At 35.2% G+C, this 19,307-nt stretch overlaps 1 protein-coding gene across 1 annotated transcript in view; it reads left to right on the top strand.

Annotated features, from left to right (window-relative positions):
* The window catches only part of LOC143232459 (tuftelin-interacting protein 11-like), a 75,611-nt gene that overhangs the window by 22,277 nt on the left and 34,027 nt on the right, over window positions 1-19,307 (top strand). The window contains 3 exon segments of the mRNA XM_076467941.1: window positions 407-520; window positions 6,797-6,954; window positions 13,765-13,883. Coding sequence (XP_076324056.1) covers window positions 407-520; window positions 6,797-6,954; window positions 13,765-13,883 — 391 coding nt within the window.

Genomic DNA, 19,307 nt, shown 5'->3' with positions numbered 1-19,307 from the left:
GAATAAAATCAAAATTGACAGCCAACTGATAGCAACACTTATAAGAATTAAATAAAAAAACTGACTAAATAATAAATATTTGCTGTAAAGTTGTTATCTATGATACAAGTGTAGCTACTAGTTTGGCTGCTGGTTTTGATTTTATTCCTTTAAGTCGGACTTTAAAACGTTTTTCAGCTGCACCTTTGTTTACACCTGAGGTGTTTTTGATTATATTCTTATCAATTTTGCTGTAGATTATATATTCACCTCTTTATTCTTGTTAGAAGAAATGTTTAAACTTTATTGTTTAACAATCAAACTCTGCTTGAAAATGTATATACTATACATTTATAAATATACTATACTTTTATAAAAAAAATGGTTTGTTTGAAAAATTTAATAGATTTTATATTTTACTTTTCAGTAGCCTGGAAAATGGATGATGTTGAAAAATTTGAAATCACTGATTGGGACATTGAAAATGAGTTTAATCCAAATCGGGTTAAACATCAACAATCAAAACAACAGCAAATATATGGTAATAGTTTTTGGTGATATTTGTAAATAATATATGAAATAAATTAAACTGTGCAACTTTTATGTGTATAATAGATTTGTTGATCTTTTCATTGAATTACAATAAAAAAAAACTTTGTATGATGATAACAGAGTTATAATGGCAAATTTATTGAAAAATAATGGGGATTTCAAATTCTCATTAAGAGATTGAATTATATTTGTTAGCGTGTATCACGTGATGATATATTAGTTAGTTAAAGCTTGTTAACTAAGTGTCTGAACTACTACAATCTACACTGTTGAAAAGAGCAAATATGTGAAAAAATATATAGGCTTTAGGATCATATGAAACTGAAATTAGTTGAGAACTAATAATACTAAATTTATCTATTTCTTTTTTGTTAGTGCTTTTTGTTCCTTATTAAAAAATTCAATCTATATCATTTTGAATATAAAACATTCATTGATAAAATTGTGAAAAAAATGCTCTGTTTAATTTTTTACTCCATTCCACCTGCTTTGCTTTATCTATGTAAAATTAACCTAATTTCTTAATTTGACAATACAACTTGCACTGGTTTTGGATGGTTTGTCTAAGGGTAATAATTTTGATGCTTGAAAGTTGATACAGCATTTGTTAGTTCTGATTTTACTTTTGAGTTTATTTCATAATTACCATATCCACTGATGTTGATTAATTTACTACAAGAACAAGTAAGCTGACAGTAGGCCATTCATGTACTTTAGATTTCCTGCATTGTGTTTTTTAAAATTATAAGTACCAAGTATTAGCTGAACTAAGTGTAATTTCTTTGCATTTATGTACATATTAATCAAAATCTTAATTAAATTTTAGATATTCTTCTCAATGACATTATTTTGGAGGTTATAATGTAAAGGAAGAGGAAATTCTATCTTGGAAACAAGTGTAGACTTGAATTTGAAAACTTTGTATAAGTTATGGGAAATTTTCAGGTTAATATTACTAAATGTTCTCCAGAACTAAAATATATATAATCCTTCCAGTAGTCTCTCTAAGCCTCTAAATGCTTTCGATATATAACTTGTACATTTTTTTTTCCAGCATAGCACAGCAAAATATAGTGAAAGTTGTTGTTCTTTTGTGTATGTGTGTAGCTAAAAAAAAATTAGGCCAATTATTTTGCTTGGAATAGTGTTGTAGTGATTAGTTGATCAGACCTGTTCTGAAACAACCTGCTTGACTTGTTTATATTGCAGTGATGATTTTAAATTACTTTCATTCATTAAACTTCAATATTTATATTTATTTAGTCTACTATTTTAGTATGTATACAGATTTAATTTTAATATATGTTATAATATCATTATCACACAACTTACTCAAACTATATTCCATAACTATTCTATATTGGACATGGCTCCTAAGATTTTAGGCTGGCTCCTAGATATGAAAATATTTGTTGAGGATTGCACTAATTTATGGGTAATGCTGGAATTTGACATAAATTATTCAATACAAATTATATTAAATATTTTAATATTTCCATTTGAGAGAATGATATTTTAAACCATAACACTTGGAATAACTAAAGACAGGAATAAATAACAGTACTTTCAAAATATTAATTTATTGTGAGATTTAGAACTGAAAAATAAATGTAACTTGTATCTCATTTTTACATAGAAGATTCTCATCAAACAGTGGAGTTGAAATATGAATACAAGTACATTTAGCGACAGAAATAGTTAATTTTGTATAGGATTCTATATTTTCTAATGAAGCTATCTATAAATAATGAAAACATGGCATCCTAGGTTAACATAAAACAGTATGATAATTTGGTTGTAAGAGTATATTAATGTATACTGCTAAGAACAATCCAACTCGCCAGATAGATGGAATAATGTGAATACACCAAACCAGATAAAAGTAACTTCATTAACATGTATCTTTCCAGCAACAACAAACAATTATAATCCAATATCACCCTCATTTCATAGATCATTAAGTATCTAATCAAGACTTTTTGATTTGGACTTTTATGATTTATTGATTGTAATACAGAAGTAACAAAGCAAGTGCTAGTTTAGTAATCTTTATCACTGTTCTTTTCAGCATATCAGTATATTTCCAATAAGAAGGAAACCAAACAGTACACTGAATACTGTGCATAAGGTTTAACAAGAATCATATGCAGAATGATAAAAGTTGAGCTCTATATAAAGGTTAAGTTCTGTAGAAGATGTGCTTCACAACTTAGTTTTAGTCATAATTGCAGCCAAATGATGTAGTTGATGCACTTATGCTTTTCTCTGTAATGATACATATTATTTTAGTTTTCTACAGATTCAATGGATGAAACATAGTCTGTAAGACATTTTTCATTTGCTTGACCACTCACTAAGCATGCTGAGATCTTCATAAAGTGAAGTAATACTTACTCTAATTCAGTTGAAACTCTTTAGTCTAGCATTCTGTGGCCAACACATTTTGAACCTTATGTGTAGACATATGGCAACATTAAAAGTAAATTTACTTTGTTTTTTTTTATTTTGCTGAACTGTAATATATATGGTTAAGTTTCAACAGCATTGTACACCTATAAATAAAAGGACAATACAGCTTTTCAATTTTAAGAGTCATGTTTCTTAAAACAAAAAGTATATCTAGCAACATTAATGATAGTACAGTACCTGTATTGTTTTCTGTTTTAAGCTTTATTAAATACAAATTTTTACATAAAGGGTTTTTGGGGGGCAAATTCAGTGGCCCATCATTTTCTGTATTCTGGCACTTGTCAGGTCCTAATGGTGCTGGACTATAAAGAGTTTTTAACTGTATTTACTTTTCTTCAGCAACTTGTTTACTGAGTTATTGCATTAAAAGAAATTATCACAAATTATTTCAAAAACAGTAATGGTATTCACTCATAGAAGGTATAGCACTAAAAGCAAATCTTATTGAAAGCACTTGTACATTGTACTTAAGTTTAAGTCTCAATACTTGAAGATAATTTACGGAAGCAAATAAAATATATTTAAGTACATGGTACCAAAACCTAAATCTCGAAGTTATATTAACTTTTAAAACTATACTTCTTCAGTCTCCACTCTGGAGTTTTACAGAAATCATGACTGTCTTTTACTTTAAAAAAAACAAACCCTTAATATAGAGTACAGAGGTACAAGACTTTTGTCTGTGAGATGCCTTTTTACCACTTCTGTACAGCCATGAATGTACATGGAATAACTAAGTAACTAATTGTGTTTCAATGAGTAAACGTATTAAGTGTCATTACTGTTTGGAAATCTAAAAGAAAATCCTACTGATGATAAGAATGGAAAAAATTCACATTTATCTATGGCAGCTGTTGTATACAACATATACTTTACATTCTATACAAGATTTGTGTATGTATTTTTTGCAAAATAAAGCAAATTTATATTTATTTTTATTTTTATTTACTCTAGCTCTTAAGTTGAGAAAGTAATGCAAACAAGTTTCCAAAAACCAGCTTAAAATACATGAGTTGTGAAACTAACAATAATTCAGTGCAAAAAATAACAACATAATTTGTTAAAGCTTTAATCAGCTTGCACAAATAATTGGACTGAATTTGTTAAGCTAGAATAAAACAAGCAGATACACTTCTGAGTACCATATCAGCAAAGACAGGATAATTCTCAACTAAAGCTTACTATCCTTTTCTTTTTTTTCTATTAAAAAGCCAGTTCCAAAATGATACCTATTTACACAGAATAGCTTAATCTCTTGCATATGTGCCTATGAGGATTGCATGTCACTAGCCCTATGCTAACCTAAAAATTTATGTATTTAATGCAATGATATCATCAAGTATCAATAGGCCTCCAAAATAGTCATTCTTTTCTTCAGCATTGTCTAGAATGGAGTTTTTTTAAACATTATTAATTAGTTGCATAAAATTTACAATAGTTTACAAAATAGAAATTTTAAATTTTGCTTTTTTTTCTGCTTACCCATTATATGATGGTAATTTTTACTTCATATTGTGTTAGGGACAATGTTACCGACCTGGGACCTATGTCTGTTGTGGCTTATGAGGGGCTCATTGTCTGTGGAGAATTTGACAGCCACTGTTGTGGGTTTGTTCATGCATACTGGTCTCTTCCTCCCTTCTGTTCAGCAAATGTTCCTTCTCCCCAGAATGACCGTGGTCAGGACAAGGATGATTTTGACTGGCTGTGTTCTCTAACGGGGTTTGCTCTAGTCACAGCTTTATCTGTGGAGTAGGCCTGGCATGGCCAGGTGGTTAAAACACTCAACTCATAATCTGAGGGTTGTGGATTCAAATCCCTGTCACACCAAACATGCTCGCCTTTTCAGCCATGGGAGCATTAAGTAGTGATGGTCAATCCCACTATTTGTTGGTAAAAGAGTAGCCCAAGAGTTGGCAGTGGATGGTGATGACTAGCTGCCTTCCCTCTAGTCTTACACTGCTAAATTAGGGATGGGTAGTGCAGATAGCCCTTGTGTAGCTTTGCACAAAATTCAAAAACAATCTGTGCTTATCTCCTATTCAAGTTATAGGGGATTCACCCACCATGTCCATAGATTGAAGTTGAGGTTCTATTATTACATAGGTGATAAACTTCTCTTCCCCCTTTCTCAAGTGGACTCCTTTAATACTTACATTCTTATGCAGAAACCTGTTTGACTGTGCTAACTTAAGCTTTCTACATATTTTCTTACACTTGCTCTGTATTTGGTACATTTGAACATGTTATTCAACTTCTATCTCAATTGGACTTCACTATTTCACTTATGAAAAATGGAATGTCTTGTGACCAAGGTTTGTGCTTCTCTATTACATCCTGTATATGAGGTTCTTTTCCTTTTTAGAACTCTGGTTTCCCTTTAACCATTCATTTATTTAGGTCACATAGACACATGTCTTTTTCACATCAAATTGTAGGACCAGTGGAACCTTTGACAGGTTCCATTGTCCTTAAGTGTACACTTCCCTTCTTTAGGATTTATATTGGCGGCTTCTCTGTGCTAAAATAATGGGTGCATCCCCTTGCTCTGATGACATATCTATTTCTTCACAGGTCTCTTTCTATTGGGCTGGAAGAGGAGGAATCTCTGAAAAACTACATGACTTGGATGATTTGGCTCTGGATAAGCATTTACTGCACATCAACATCCTTGAGCTTTTTACTATCCTCCATCAGACATTTTCTCATTTCCTTCTGATTCTCATGATTCAGTTGGTCCACTGTGACATTTCCAGTCATTTCTTGTATCAACTCTGAGGGAGTTACCCATTCAAGACTTAGTGTTTCTTTGCATTGGATCTGCTATTTTAGGCTTGTCTCATGGTCTGAACTTGGTGGTATAAATCCTCTTTTGACCAGGCAAGTGTTTTCTACACCTAAAGGATTTTCACTGGGTTTGCTAGGTTGGGCATGCATCTTTTCTCAATGTTTTCACCATTCTTAACACTAAACTTCTCTTCTTTGGATCTCTATGTGGTAGTTCATGCTCTTGGCCAAGACTGGTATCAGACTTTTCTGTTTGCCTTTCTTCATTCTTTTGATACATGTCACTCCTTTTTCATATCCTGTTGGTGCCATTTCTTTGGCTGGTACAATTCTAATTTCCTCTGCTTTGTTGATTGGTGCTTGGGCCACCTTTTCCTCTGCCCCATTCCAACATTCTTGCTTCCACAACGTTTTTTTTTCTACCAAGGTTTATTGTCCCTTCATCTTTACATGTGATGTTTGGTTAGTCCATTGCCTGCAGGACTAGACTGTCTGATTGTATAGTTTGTTTTCTTCCCTCTCCCTTTCCTGTCATTTTTGAAAGAGTCTTTGTGTATCAATTGAAATGGCAAGTGTTTCAGTGTTTGTTCATCAGCCTCTCCTTTCATTTGGGCTATCATTGTGTGTCCCTTTATTTATTTTCTTTTTGTCTGTTTCACATGGTTTTTTGACAATAGATGGTCGTGAAAAAATGAGGTATTTGTAAAACGCAGTTTTTTTCTTCAATTTTGTTATCTCGTAACAACCATGTTATATGGCTCTATAAATGCTCAGTGGTAAACTTGAGGGTTTATATGCTAGTAACCAGTTTTAATACCTTTAGTGGGCGAAGTGTAGATATGTATGGCTTTGTACTTAAATGCAAATAAACAAAGCATGTGAAACATGCTCTTCAATTGTAAATAGACATGCTTTTTATTATGTCTGTGCTAATTCTGTTTTTGCTTTTATTAAGATTTCTGCTATTGAGTTTACCTCATAACACATTTTTATTTTTCTGTTTTTAAAGGAATTTGGGCTGATGAAGATAGTGATGACAATGAACGGCCCAGCTTTAGGTCCAAAGCAAAACGTGATATGACTGCTCCAATCAACTTCATAAGTGGTGGTGTCAAACAAGCAGGCCAGCCAGATGAAAAGCAAGAAGATAGTGATGAAAATTCAAAGGTTTCTTGGATGCAAATTTCATAATTTAAATTATATTGAAAGGTTTATTTTGAATTGTTTATGCAACAGTGCACATATTGATACATCATATTATATACTGAGGATTTACAGATATGAAGATGTTTTTGTTTCTTGTTACTTAAAACAATTTTGTTGTCCAGTAGTGATCTGTATTCTCACAACTTACATATTTGACAAACAGTGATATTAAACTACATTGTTACTGGCTTACAACTACAAATATATAGGAGTCAAGAGATCAACAGAGCTCACCCCTAAACATCTGAATAAAAAATATTTATACAGATTTAGTAAGCTTGCAGCCAGAGTGAAATATTGGATCAGTTCTAATACTCCTAAGGTTTGCTGATGTTGGGATCAGATTTTGTGTTCTGCATGCTTATATATTCTTAATGAATACCTACTAGTGTTGTGCATAAAGCTTCAGAACTTGTCTTTGAATATATAACACACATGTCAGACTACAAAAAGGACACATTTTCATTGTAATACAAAACAAGTATGTTTTGATGAAGTTAAAGAGCTCCTACTCTTACCCCCCTTGGAGTGGATTCCTGTACATGGTGAGGGGACCTCCCAGGGATAGGTTCTGTTCATTTAGTTTACCTCCTCAGGGATCTAAACATCCACCCACGTGTTTGCAGTGCATGACTACCCGTGAAGGGGTGGAGAGGATTCTGGTGGTTGAAGGGTCCAACCCTAACACACCACTTTAGCCTTGAATTCCTATAGATATGTAGCCTTGGGGTGGTCTCTCTTGGGTCAGAAGGGCTGGTCCACTTGGGCTAGAGTCAACCAAGTACCAGCGTTGGATGTTCTCAACAGATGTTGTGGACATTGTATCTGATGCTGGTGTTTGGGTATGGCATTTCTGCAGTGTCCTTGTTTAACATTGTAGTGCGTTCCCTCCTAGGGCTCCATGGTAGGTGGGGTCATTGGGCACTGAAATTTCCCTTTTTTATTATGGATCCTCCAAATAAAAACTTAAATAAAATAGTGGAAAAATAGTCCATAGGTAAATGAACACATCTTGAAGATTCTGAACAGCAATCTTCAATGTCTGTACCACTTGTTGTACCTCATTTTCTTATACTACATTCTCTTTCAGAAAAATGTTTAGGAGAAATGTCCCCCATTTTTATTCAGAAAGGACTAGAAGGATTTGCTGGCTCTCCAAAGTCAGTAAAGAAGCTTCGATCTGGAGACATATTGGTTGAAACATCCACATCCAAGCACAGTGAACTCCTCTTGCATTCAAAGGCAATTGGGGATGTATCTATTGAGGTTACACCTCATGCTACTTTGAATTCATTATGAGGAGTTATTGTTGAGAGGGATTTGAAGAACATCCCTGAGTCAGAGATTCTTGCTGGTATCTCCACTCGAGGAGTTTCTGCAGTGAGGCGTATCTCTACTCGCAAAGATGGAATTACGATGCTGGTCGATATCCTCATTCTGAAATTTACATCACTACGTCCATCTGCTACCATCAAGGCAGGTTATTTTATTTGCAGGGTACGGCCATACATTCCAAACTCTCTGATGTTTACAATGCCAGTCACTCAAAGATGTCACAATGTGGTTCCCTGATGTGAGCTAGTTGTGGTGGCAATGACCATGATGGCTATGAGTGTGAAACAGACCATCATTGCATCAGTTGCAATGGCTCTCACCTGTCCTAGTTTTGTTCTTGCCCTAAATGGTTGGAGAAAAAAGAGGTGCAGCATTTGAAAATGATTCATAGCATTATTTATCCTTGGATGTATGCTGCTGCACTTCATTCCACAACTACAGTGGGAGTGCAGACAGATCTCTCTGTGCCTCCAAAAGAATTGTTCTCAAAACAAATGAAAAGTCTTTTGACCTCTATGGTTAAAAATGTTGATGAATCAACTTCAACACCCATCTCTATCCCTTACATACATTTCAACAAACCCCAAGATCCACATTCTTTGGTTCTGGGTACAGGAATTTTCTGGGATACATCTTCTCTCACCCCAAAATGCAAAACGATCATTTGTTAACATCTTCAATCACTGCAATCCCCTTCCAACAGCAAAGACCTGCCCAATCAACCCAGGGCAGGATCCATGGAGGTCGATAGACCTCCCTTGAATAAGGACAATAAGGTAAAAGGGTACTTTATCCAATTCACCTACACGCAAATAAAAATAGTCACCTTGATACAGTGGAACTGTCGAGGTTTGCATTCTAATCTGAATGACATCAAAATGCTGATTTTGAAACCTACTGATACAATCACCTTTTGAAAGTTTCCTTTGTACAGAAATGACAGACTGTGTGATGGATGAGTGCATGGAAGGGTGGCACTGTTGGATGATCAGCATGTGCCCACCCTGTCTTTGCCAATTGACATACCCATGAAAGCCGTCGCCATCTGTGTTTCTATGGGTCACACCATCACTGTTTGTTCTCTTTACCTGTTGCTTGGAGAGACTTGACCAATCATATCTTGATGCTCTCATTGAACAGTTACCATCTTCCTTTTTAATCCAGGGGAACTTTAATGGACATCATCCTCTCTGGGGAAGTGCTGATATTGATAAGGAGAGGTCTGTCTGTAGAGAATATGCTCTCTAATCACAACCTTTCTCTTTTCAATACTGGTTCTTCTACTTATTTTCATGCACTTAGTCAGACTTTTACTCTATTGATCTCTCAATTTGCTCCCCTTCACTGTTCTCCCATTTTTCATGAAGGGTTTACAATAATCTATGAGGCAGTGATCATTTTCCTATAATTTTGAGAGAGACTGGCCGTGGTCGATGCCACCCGACCCCCATTACCCTGTGGAAGCTGAATGACGCAAACTGTGTGGCAGCCATGACTGACTGTATTATACAAGCAGCTGTTCAGTGTATTCCTAAAACCTCAACATGTTTTCCACTATATCCTCGTCCATGGTGAAATCCTGCTTGCCACATGGCATGGAAGGCTTAAAAACGGGTCTCTGATGCTATTTGTAGATATCCCACACTCTTAAACTGCATCACTTTCCAGCAGGTCTGTGCACATGCTCAGTGTGTAAGATATCAATTTCGTGTCTTTTCTTATAGCAAAGCCACATTGGACTATCTGCTGAGCCCACCGAGGGGAATCGAACCCCTTATTTTAGCGTAAGATGTCAAAGCCAGAAGGAATCTTGGATTAAGTTCACAACTGGTATATCTTATACCAGCAGTTCCAAAGTCATATGGGACAAGATTCGATAGGTCAGTGGACAATATAATTCTGTTCCCCTCTCGATCTTGCTCTCTGATGGCCAGGAAGTAGCTGATACCCGGAGCATTGCTGATACTCCAGGTGAAAGCTTTAGCTGGGTATCCAGCACTTCTGCTTTTTCCTCCACCTTTTTAGCCATGAAGACTGATTCAACTTGCAATGTCAATCAGAGAAGCCTTTCTCAAATGACAACATCTTGTATCAATATTCTTTGACATTGAGAAGGCTTATGATACAACTTGCAGGTATGGCATTTTGCGAGACCTCTATATATATGGGTTATGTGGCCATTTGCCCAATTTTAATGTACAGGAGATTCCAAGTTTGTGTGGATTCGATACGTTCCTGTTCTTTTGTATGGGAACTTGGAGTCTCTCAAGGCTGTGTTTTGAGTGTCACACTTTTCAGTATAAAAATTAATGCCATCACCGAACAACTCCCTCTCACTGTTGCAAAAGGGCTCTATGTGGATGACTTTCACATCTCATGAGGTATATTGAGCAGCAGCTACAGACTGCTTTCAATCATTTTCTGAAGTGGACCACAGCAAGTGGCTTTAACTTCTCTCTTTCTAAAACCGTTTGCATGCAACTTTGCTGCCAACGGGTGTGTTCAACCTGGTCCTGAACTCTGTATCGGTGAAATTGTGCTGCCTGTGGTCCCTGAGACAAAGTTCTTGGGGCTTCTCTTTGACTGCAAGCTGACCTTTATACCACACATGATGCAGCTATGGGTCAAATATACAAGAATATTGAACATCTTCCATGTCCTCTCTTCCACCACTTGGGGAGGGGATCAATGTTCTATGCTAAAGATATATCATGCTCTCATTTGATCAAAACTTGACTATGGATCACTGGTCTATGGCTCTGCCAGACTATTGGCCTTAAAGATGTTGGACCCCATTCGTCATCAAGGACTTTGGCTCTGCACTGGGGCTTTCTGCACTTTCCCAGTTCAGAGCTTATACATAGTCTCATGAACCTCCTTTGCACCTCCACCGTTAGCAAGTGTTTTTACAATATGCTTTGAAACTTTGTTCCTTACCAAAGTATCCCACCTGGGGTTGTGTTTTCTTTCCTCGGTGGGCCATACTTTTTCAGAACAGATTATCTGCCATTGCTCCTTTTGGCTTCGTAACCAGACGCAGGTCTGTCCTTGGGTAACTATGCTGTATCCACTGGTCAGCCCATCCAACCATGGCTTCTTATTGTCCCCAAATGTCACCTATCTTTAAGTCATCTGAGAAAAGCAGTCACTTCCAATTGGAAATACTGTCTACTGTTTGCTGATAATCTTTCGAACCATCCTTCCGTTCCTGTCTATAAAGATGGTTCAAAATCAGGTGATTGTGTGGGCTCTGCTATGGTTTGTTGTAGTTCAGTGGTTGCATGCAGAATCCCCTCTACTGCTTCTGTGTTTACTGCTGAACTGTACTCCATTTATCTTGTTCTGGATGACATAGAAGCTATGCAGTACTCAAACTGCACTCTTTATACTGACTTGCTTAGTTCTCTACTGGCCCTGGAATCTCTTCACATTGGTTCACACCGTGTTCTCGCTGATATTCAAAACCGACTGGATCATTTCTCTTTAACATCTACTTCTATCCAGTTTTTCTAGATACCAGGTCACGTTGATATCTGCAGGAACGAGCTTGCTGACGCTGCAGCTAAATCCATCTTCTCTAACACTATCACCACTGTGCTTGTTCCATACATGGATTATGGTCCTGTATTCAAGGCTCGGCTCTGTGCCAGCTGGCATTCAACTTGGAATGAGTAAAGCGAAAACAAGCTTTCCCAAATTAAACCTTATGTTGGACTTTGGCTGTCTTGCTTCCATAAGGATCAGAGAGAGGAAGTTGTTTTAACTAGACTATGCATTGGTCACAGTTTTTTAACTCATTGTTTTCTTTTATCTGGAACTGATGCACCAGTGTGTAGTCTGTGTGACACTCAGGTCACAATAACCCACATTTTACTTTCTTGCCGTCATTATGACTTTCAACGATAGCACCATTTTAAACATGTTCTCGCCCAAGGTTTGCCCATAATGTTAGACAGTGTTATTGGTGATGGTGATACTGTCCACCTTGGTAATGTTTTTAGTTTTTTAAAGGCCATTAATCTTTTTAATGTAATTTAATTTTTTTTTAATTTATACATTAGACCTTTTTTAATGTGATTTCCTTTTAAGAATCAAAGTCCATCTAGTTCGATTTGAAATTAGGAAATGGCTGTAACATTAAATAACTCGAAACCAGGACTGGAAAGGCCAACTTAGGTGACTAATGGTGGTTTTTGTTCTTGCCTGTTAGTCTTCTTGGTGAGTTATGATAATTACAATTTTGCTCCAGGAAGTCCTTCACAACTTGTATTATTGTAGTTTTTCTCCTTACGTTGTATACTAGATGTAAACGTTGGTTTTATGCTATTTATGTTTTGTTTTACCTTAATTTCCTTTTATGAATTTTACTAAATTTGCTTTAATTTTAACTTTTTACCAGATGTTTGGCATAGATAGCCTAGCTGCTTTTTGCCATAAAACACTAAATCAACCAACCAACCAACCAACTTGCTCTTACCTTTAAACAAATCAGAAAACAAATCCTTATTTCAGGATAAGTTGTATTCTTTCTGTCACAGCTGTGCTTGAATGTATAGCTTATTTTCATATGTAAACAATCTTACCAATTTGATCTTAAAAACCAGATTGAGAAACATTAGGGAATTCTTTGGATCAGATCAATATGGAAATCAGTTACAGGCTTAAGATTTAGTCTTTTCTCTTGATAGACTCATTTATTGAAGCCTTTGTAAAACAAATGCCTTATAAGCTATAGAATAAAGAGGCTATTATTCATAACACGATGTTGCAAGATTGTTTTCGTTAACGTGGAATACTATTTTATGATAAATTTGTTTATGAGTATTTAGATTCTACAGTGAGTAATTCAACATTCGTTTTGCCATTTTGTTTTATTTAAGTATATTTCTCTTTATTTATTAAAACATTAAAAGATCAGATTACTACAAATGTTATTACTCATACAAATTGACTTTTATGTTTCAAATATATTTGTAGAATTGTTATTATGATTAATTTTAATGCTTGTAAAAATAACCTGTGTCAGACAAACATTTATTTAATATTGTTATTGAAATTATTTTAACTTGCTGTGTTGTGATTTTGAAGAATTCTTGCAGTTGAAAGAAGAAAATTCTAGTAGTTTCCTTCTTGCTTGGTTTTTGTTTCATACTTTTATTGTCTAATAAAGTTTGAAAATGTTGCATTTCCTACAACAAACTACTGCATTAGCTGTAGGATAAACCAATTAGTGCTTTTGAAAATATGTTTAAAATTGTGAAATTATAAATATTTTAAAATATTGGGCATTGAAAGAATTCCCAGTAATTAATACTATGTATTAGTGCATGTTTTTTATATGAGCATAACTCTATTGATTTTAATTTTTGTTGTGTTTCTGTTAAGTTTTTATCACAAATTTTAGTCAGTACAACATTTTTTTTTTTTCATTTGTAGGGTTCTTCAGACGAGGAAATATTCTCATTCAAACAACAGAAGTTGAAAAGACGACAGAAAGGTGGCACCCATTTCATGCAGCAAGGTCTTACTGGGATGAGGGATGCTAATTCTAACAAGTATGTGCACTTGCAGCTGCAGTATAAATATTGTACAAAGTTAAAACTACATGTAGAAACTGAGCTAACAATATTCTTTAAAAAGCAATCATTCAGTGAAGACCATTGCTATGTTCAATTTATTATAGAAAACTTTTTTATGGAATAATTGTTTCATGTTGTTATCATATGAGATTCAAATATAATAAATTTGCATTTAGTGTTTTATATGAATATCTTATACTCTTTTTCTAGGCTTAGAAAAAGCTTGTTTTTATATAACAATATAAAAGTATATATGTGTTAAAGATTTCCATCAGAGATGAAATTGAAAAGAGAATTTGTGTTGTAGAGGCCTAATGCATTTTGTTCTTGGCTACACCCTCTGGTGTGGATTGCAGTTTCATCCATTTAAAGCATATCTGCACAAATTGGGTCAGCAAACCAAACAAGTATCATTAGGCCTCTTATGGTATCTGTAGGGTTTTTATTTTTTTTTACTTCACCATATAGTAACTTAAATTAATTTAGGTATGTGAATAATGGTATGACATTTGGTTGAATTCATTGTTCAGTACCATACTGGTGAAAAATGAAAATAAATCTTTAGCACGTGTGTATTTACAATCATTAAACAGTTTGTCTGCTGCATAACATAAAGTAATCAATGTGACAAAATGTTGTCATTATTTACATAAGTAAAATTTTTTTTTGGTTACTATATGGTAAAATGGGCTCACAAGTCCAAAGATAATATAGAAATACTACTAATGTAAAAATCTTTCCAAAACATACTTTCCATCCACTGTCATACCTGTTTCTCAATCTCCAGAGATTTCATTCTTTGTCCATCTATGAACTGAAAGCACTTGCTCCAGTCTTTACACCCCACTTGAATGCCTAAGGGAAATTCTAATTTGCAAATTTCTCCACCAACTTCAGTGCATCTTTCATCTGGGTACTGTGTGTAAGTACCTCATCCTGATAATGTAATAACTTTTCCTTGATGTGGCATGGGTTTCTAACAACAGGAATTTTGTGCTTGATTACTATTTTCAATGTGAATATGTGGACGGCATTTCTATATTTACGGTTTATAATTATACATTATTTAATTAAAAATAAAAATTATCAATGAGTATGAATTCCTGAATTAATGGTTCTGTTACAATGGTCAACTATACCTCTGCTATAGGGTGTTTGCCAACAACCAAGGGAGTGGGCGCTGTCAGTCGAAGCTGTTTATGACATGATTTGTAGTGTCATGGAGACTTAGGTGGACTGAGGTTGTCTCTTTAGGGGGCTCTGAGGCAGCCTTTGCAAATGACTTGGGAATAACTGGCGAGAATTTAGACTCACTTTTTTTCTAGCTTCTCTTGTTACTAGGTTAGTCTCAACAACAGATTATTTTGGTCAGCCATCTCCAATCCTTTTTTAATCAGTTGTTTAATACAGTTTGTGAGATCTCTCATATTGCACATGACTCTACTCCTTCCTTGTTAGCAGAAAGGATGGCAAGTAACTACTTGTTTTTTTCCTTCTCCCCCTGATATTGCTGTTCATGCTGGGAGATTTTCCACTTAATTACATGAGGAGATAGTCATGCTTTGTACAACATGTTTATCATTTATCAGACCAGTACATGTTGGCTTATTATCACTAGGAGAAGGACTATTTAGATCCTCAACAAATGAACCCCTTTTTGGACCTGTGAAGATTGAGCTTAGTGCCTGTGATCACTTTAAACAGGTTACAATTTTCTTTTATTTCCTTCACATTCATTACTGTCCTGTGGACTTTATCTTCATTCCAACATTTGTAAGAAGTTTATCATCAGCAATTTGATGATGAATTGAGGGTTTTGCTGCCTTCTATTTTAATTAGATTGTCTTCTTCAATCTTTGTTTCCTGGCTTGTCTGTTGTTGGGAGTTGTTGGATAGAGATGGTTTGTTAGAAAGGGTTTGTATACCATCTTTTACCTTCAGAGAGTTACGGGAAGCTCCTTTTCTCTGTTCCATGTTATTTGCTGGAGTTACAGAGACATCAGAATCCCATTTTCATTGTCCTTGGCTTCTCATCTTTCTGGCTCTAATATAGGAATATCAGCCTGAAGTGTTTCCCAACCTCCTCCTTCAGTTTTCAGGGCTATTGGTTTCCATAATAGAGTCCATTTACATTCTCAATTATCTTTGGCTTGGACAGACCAACGACAATGACATCAGTGACTATCTTGAGAAAGGGAAATAGTGGGAGCAGAATTACATCACTTACTGAACATTTGGGGCTCTTTCACTAGGGACTGATGGGTACTCCAGGTGCTGGCTTCGGTGTTGGTCATGTAATTTACATCACCTCCACCATTTTCTGCCCAATCTGCTACCTTCTCTCCTCCAACATATCCATGGCAGGTGAAGCTCTGTTCCCAGGCCATAAGAGAGTTGTTAGCCATAAAGGCAATAGAGAAGGTCAATACTGTTCTTCTGAGATTTTATTTGTGGTACCCAAGAAGACAGGAAATTGGTGTCCTTTAATCAATCTGTCTCAACTCAACCAATTATTAGAACCTTCTTGCTTCACTATGGAATCTTTTTTCAACCTATAATGGCACTTTTTACCAGCACTTTGGATGACCAAGTTCAATGTTACCAACACTTATCTCCATATTGCCATAGCAGAATCTTCTGCAGAATTATTTGAGGTTTTTTTCGTCACCTGCATTCTTTAGGCCTAAGCACACATCATTATGTGGATGATTGATTGGCTTCTTTTGGTTCCATCCTGCTAATTAGTGGAAGAACATTTTTAGATTCTTCTTTCAGAAACGACAAGAGCAGGCTTCCTTATCAGATGGGATAAATCTATTTTTCACTGATGCAATATTTCGTCCATTTGGTTGTGTTTCTCAATAATCACTTATGTCAAGCTCAGCAAACTCCTATCAGGCTTCAAGCCATTGAAAGACCCATCAGGCTTTTACTTCATCAGTCTCCTTCTCCTACTGCATGGATGCTCTCTCTCCTTTAGGAATGTAAGCGTCATTAAAGCCTGTCATTTCTTTGGTAAAAGCCCACATGATGTTCCTTCAGTGATCATTGCACAATCAATGGATTATTTTGTCTCATTACTTAGGAACAGCATCATTGATTGCAAATGATGGTTGTATCAGAACAACACTACTACTGGGGTACCTGTTCCACTAACTTGTCCAGAAATCCATAGTTGCATCTCTCCAGGGAGGGGCAGCTTTTCTTTAAGGTTATGAGTTCTAGGATACTTATACAGAAGACAGATATGCCCTTCATATCAGTGTCTTTATACTCTTTGGCAATAGTTCAGGGTCTGTCTCTCTTGAAGGGAAAAATTGTCACGATACATTCCAACAATTCTATGTTAAGAAAGTACACATTCTCAAAGCCTTTGTTTTCATGCCCTGGGCTTTCATGTATTTATCTTTTGTCATGTTTCAGAAGCAATGAATTTAATTGCAGATCACTTTGTCTCAACCAAACCAGATTCTTCCAACAGAGTGGATGTTACATCATGAAGTTTTTCAGTAGAATTGCTCTCAGTTTTGGTTTTCAACAATCAATATCTTTGTGACTCGTTGGAATTCTCAATTACATTTGTTTTGGTTTACAATATCTCATTCTCAAACACTGGTAGTAGATGCATTCAGTGGGAATTGGACAGGTTTACATCTGTATTTCTTTCCCCCAGTTTTGCTATTGCCCTTGGTTTGAATATGTTTCATTTTACTCTCTGTCAAGTTCTTTTGATTGCACCTTATTGGCCAGCTCAAGCATGGTTCCCTCTTCTTCAGTATCTGCAGGAATGTCCATCTTTGCATCTTTCACATTGGAAGTCTGTTGTGACAACCAAGATCAGACATTCTCTATCCAGCTGTTTAGAAGCTCAATCTTCATGCCTGGAAGTTATGCAGTTATTTTTCCAAAATAAAGGTTTAATTCCTTAGGTTTCTCTGTACTTAACTAAATATCTTTGTAGGCTTGGCCTGTCTCTTTGATCAGTGTTAGTTTAATATATTGTTTAAGGAATGTGGTCCACTACTCCTCATAATTCCAAATGCAAGATGGTCCCTTCCTAGGTCCTCTCTGTAATTCTAGGGACAAGCAGAATACTCGTTGTCCATTTGGTTGAGGAATGAGAATGTATGTTTGTAATTCCAGACTGGATGGTTTCATTTCCTCTTATTGTTGTCTTTTGGATTTCTTCAGGTGAAGGAGAAAGTTTATCCACTTAAGTGTTGCCTACTTTTTCATTGTGATTGTGGTGGTGTGAAATGAATCACCTTATACCTGCAGGTTGGGATCCAATCAAAGTATTTATATGTAACATTGAGGTCCAATAACCCTAGCTACCAATGTGGAATATAGTTACCATTACTCCTCCATTCCAACTACCATTTGTGGTATTTTAGCAGTTTGCTTTGTGCTGGCCTGTAATAATGATTAATCATATTTTATCCTACCTTTGACATAGGAACTACATTCTAGATGAAGAACATACCTTTTTTGGATGTAGTGCAGTTCTTGCACTTTTGAACCAATTTTTCTGTCTTGATATACTCATGTTCATTGCAGACACTTTCTGGTATGGATCATGCCTGCACCAGCTTCCCTCTCTTCTTTATGTAGGATTCTAGCTATAGTGTCAGCAGATTGTAAGGATGTTTTGGAAGTTAACATTTTCTTAAACTGAAAATGTATTTCCAATAATACTTACTTTCACTGACACTACCCTGCCCTATCTCCCAGTAAAAGCCTGTTTAAGTCTCAAACAAGTGATTACATTTTCAGGATGGGGTGCTTATATACAGTACATAGGTAAAGGGCACATCAAAGTTGGTGGAGGTGTTTGCAAATTAGAATTTTGCCAAGAGCAGTCAAGAGGGATATAAAGACTGGAGTAAATATTCTCAATGCATAGATGGGTAAAGAGTAGAAACCCTGGCAATCAAGAAATAGCTATAGTTTCAACAGAATTAAGTATTATTGGAATTTCATTTTCAGTTTAAGAAAATGTTAACCTATAACTTTGAAGTTGCCTGAAAGTTGAAAAAGCCAATAGTAAGATAAATTATCTTAATATTGTCATTCAGGAAAAGGTAGAGTGTTGTTACTGAGACAACTCCTAATATACAGAATTATTTAACTTAAACACCTAGGTATCAATTCAATGCATCTGTTGTATGGTTTATTTTATTTCAGAAAAAGTACTGTATGAAATTATTTGAAATTTGAGATGAACCTTTTTATATATATTTTATGTATGGTATTTGTATGAATTTGAGTTTTTGGAAGTATACAAGATTTATAAATGCATTTTTTTAAATTTACATTTTAACTGATTTTTGATTTGAAAAAAACTAATTATTTACACTCACTGGTATACAATAAAAAATGCTTTATTACTATACCAGAATT

The sequence above is a fragment of the Tachypleus tridentatus genome, chromosome 11, assembly GCF_004210375.1.
Source record: "Tachypleus tridentatus isolate NWPU-2018 chromosome 11, ASM421037v1, whole genome shotgun sequence".
NCBI lineage: Eukaryota > Metazoa > Arthropoda > Merostomata > Xiphosura > Limulidae > Tachypleus > Tachypleus tridentatus.
Note: the sequence above shows the minus strand (reverse complement) of the source record. Positions and strands in the feature narration are given on the sequence as shown.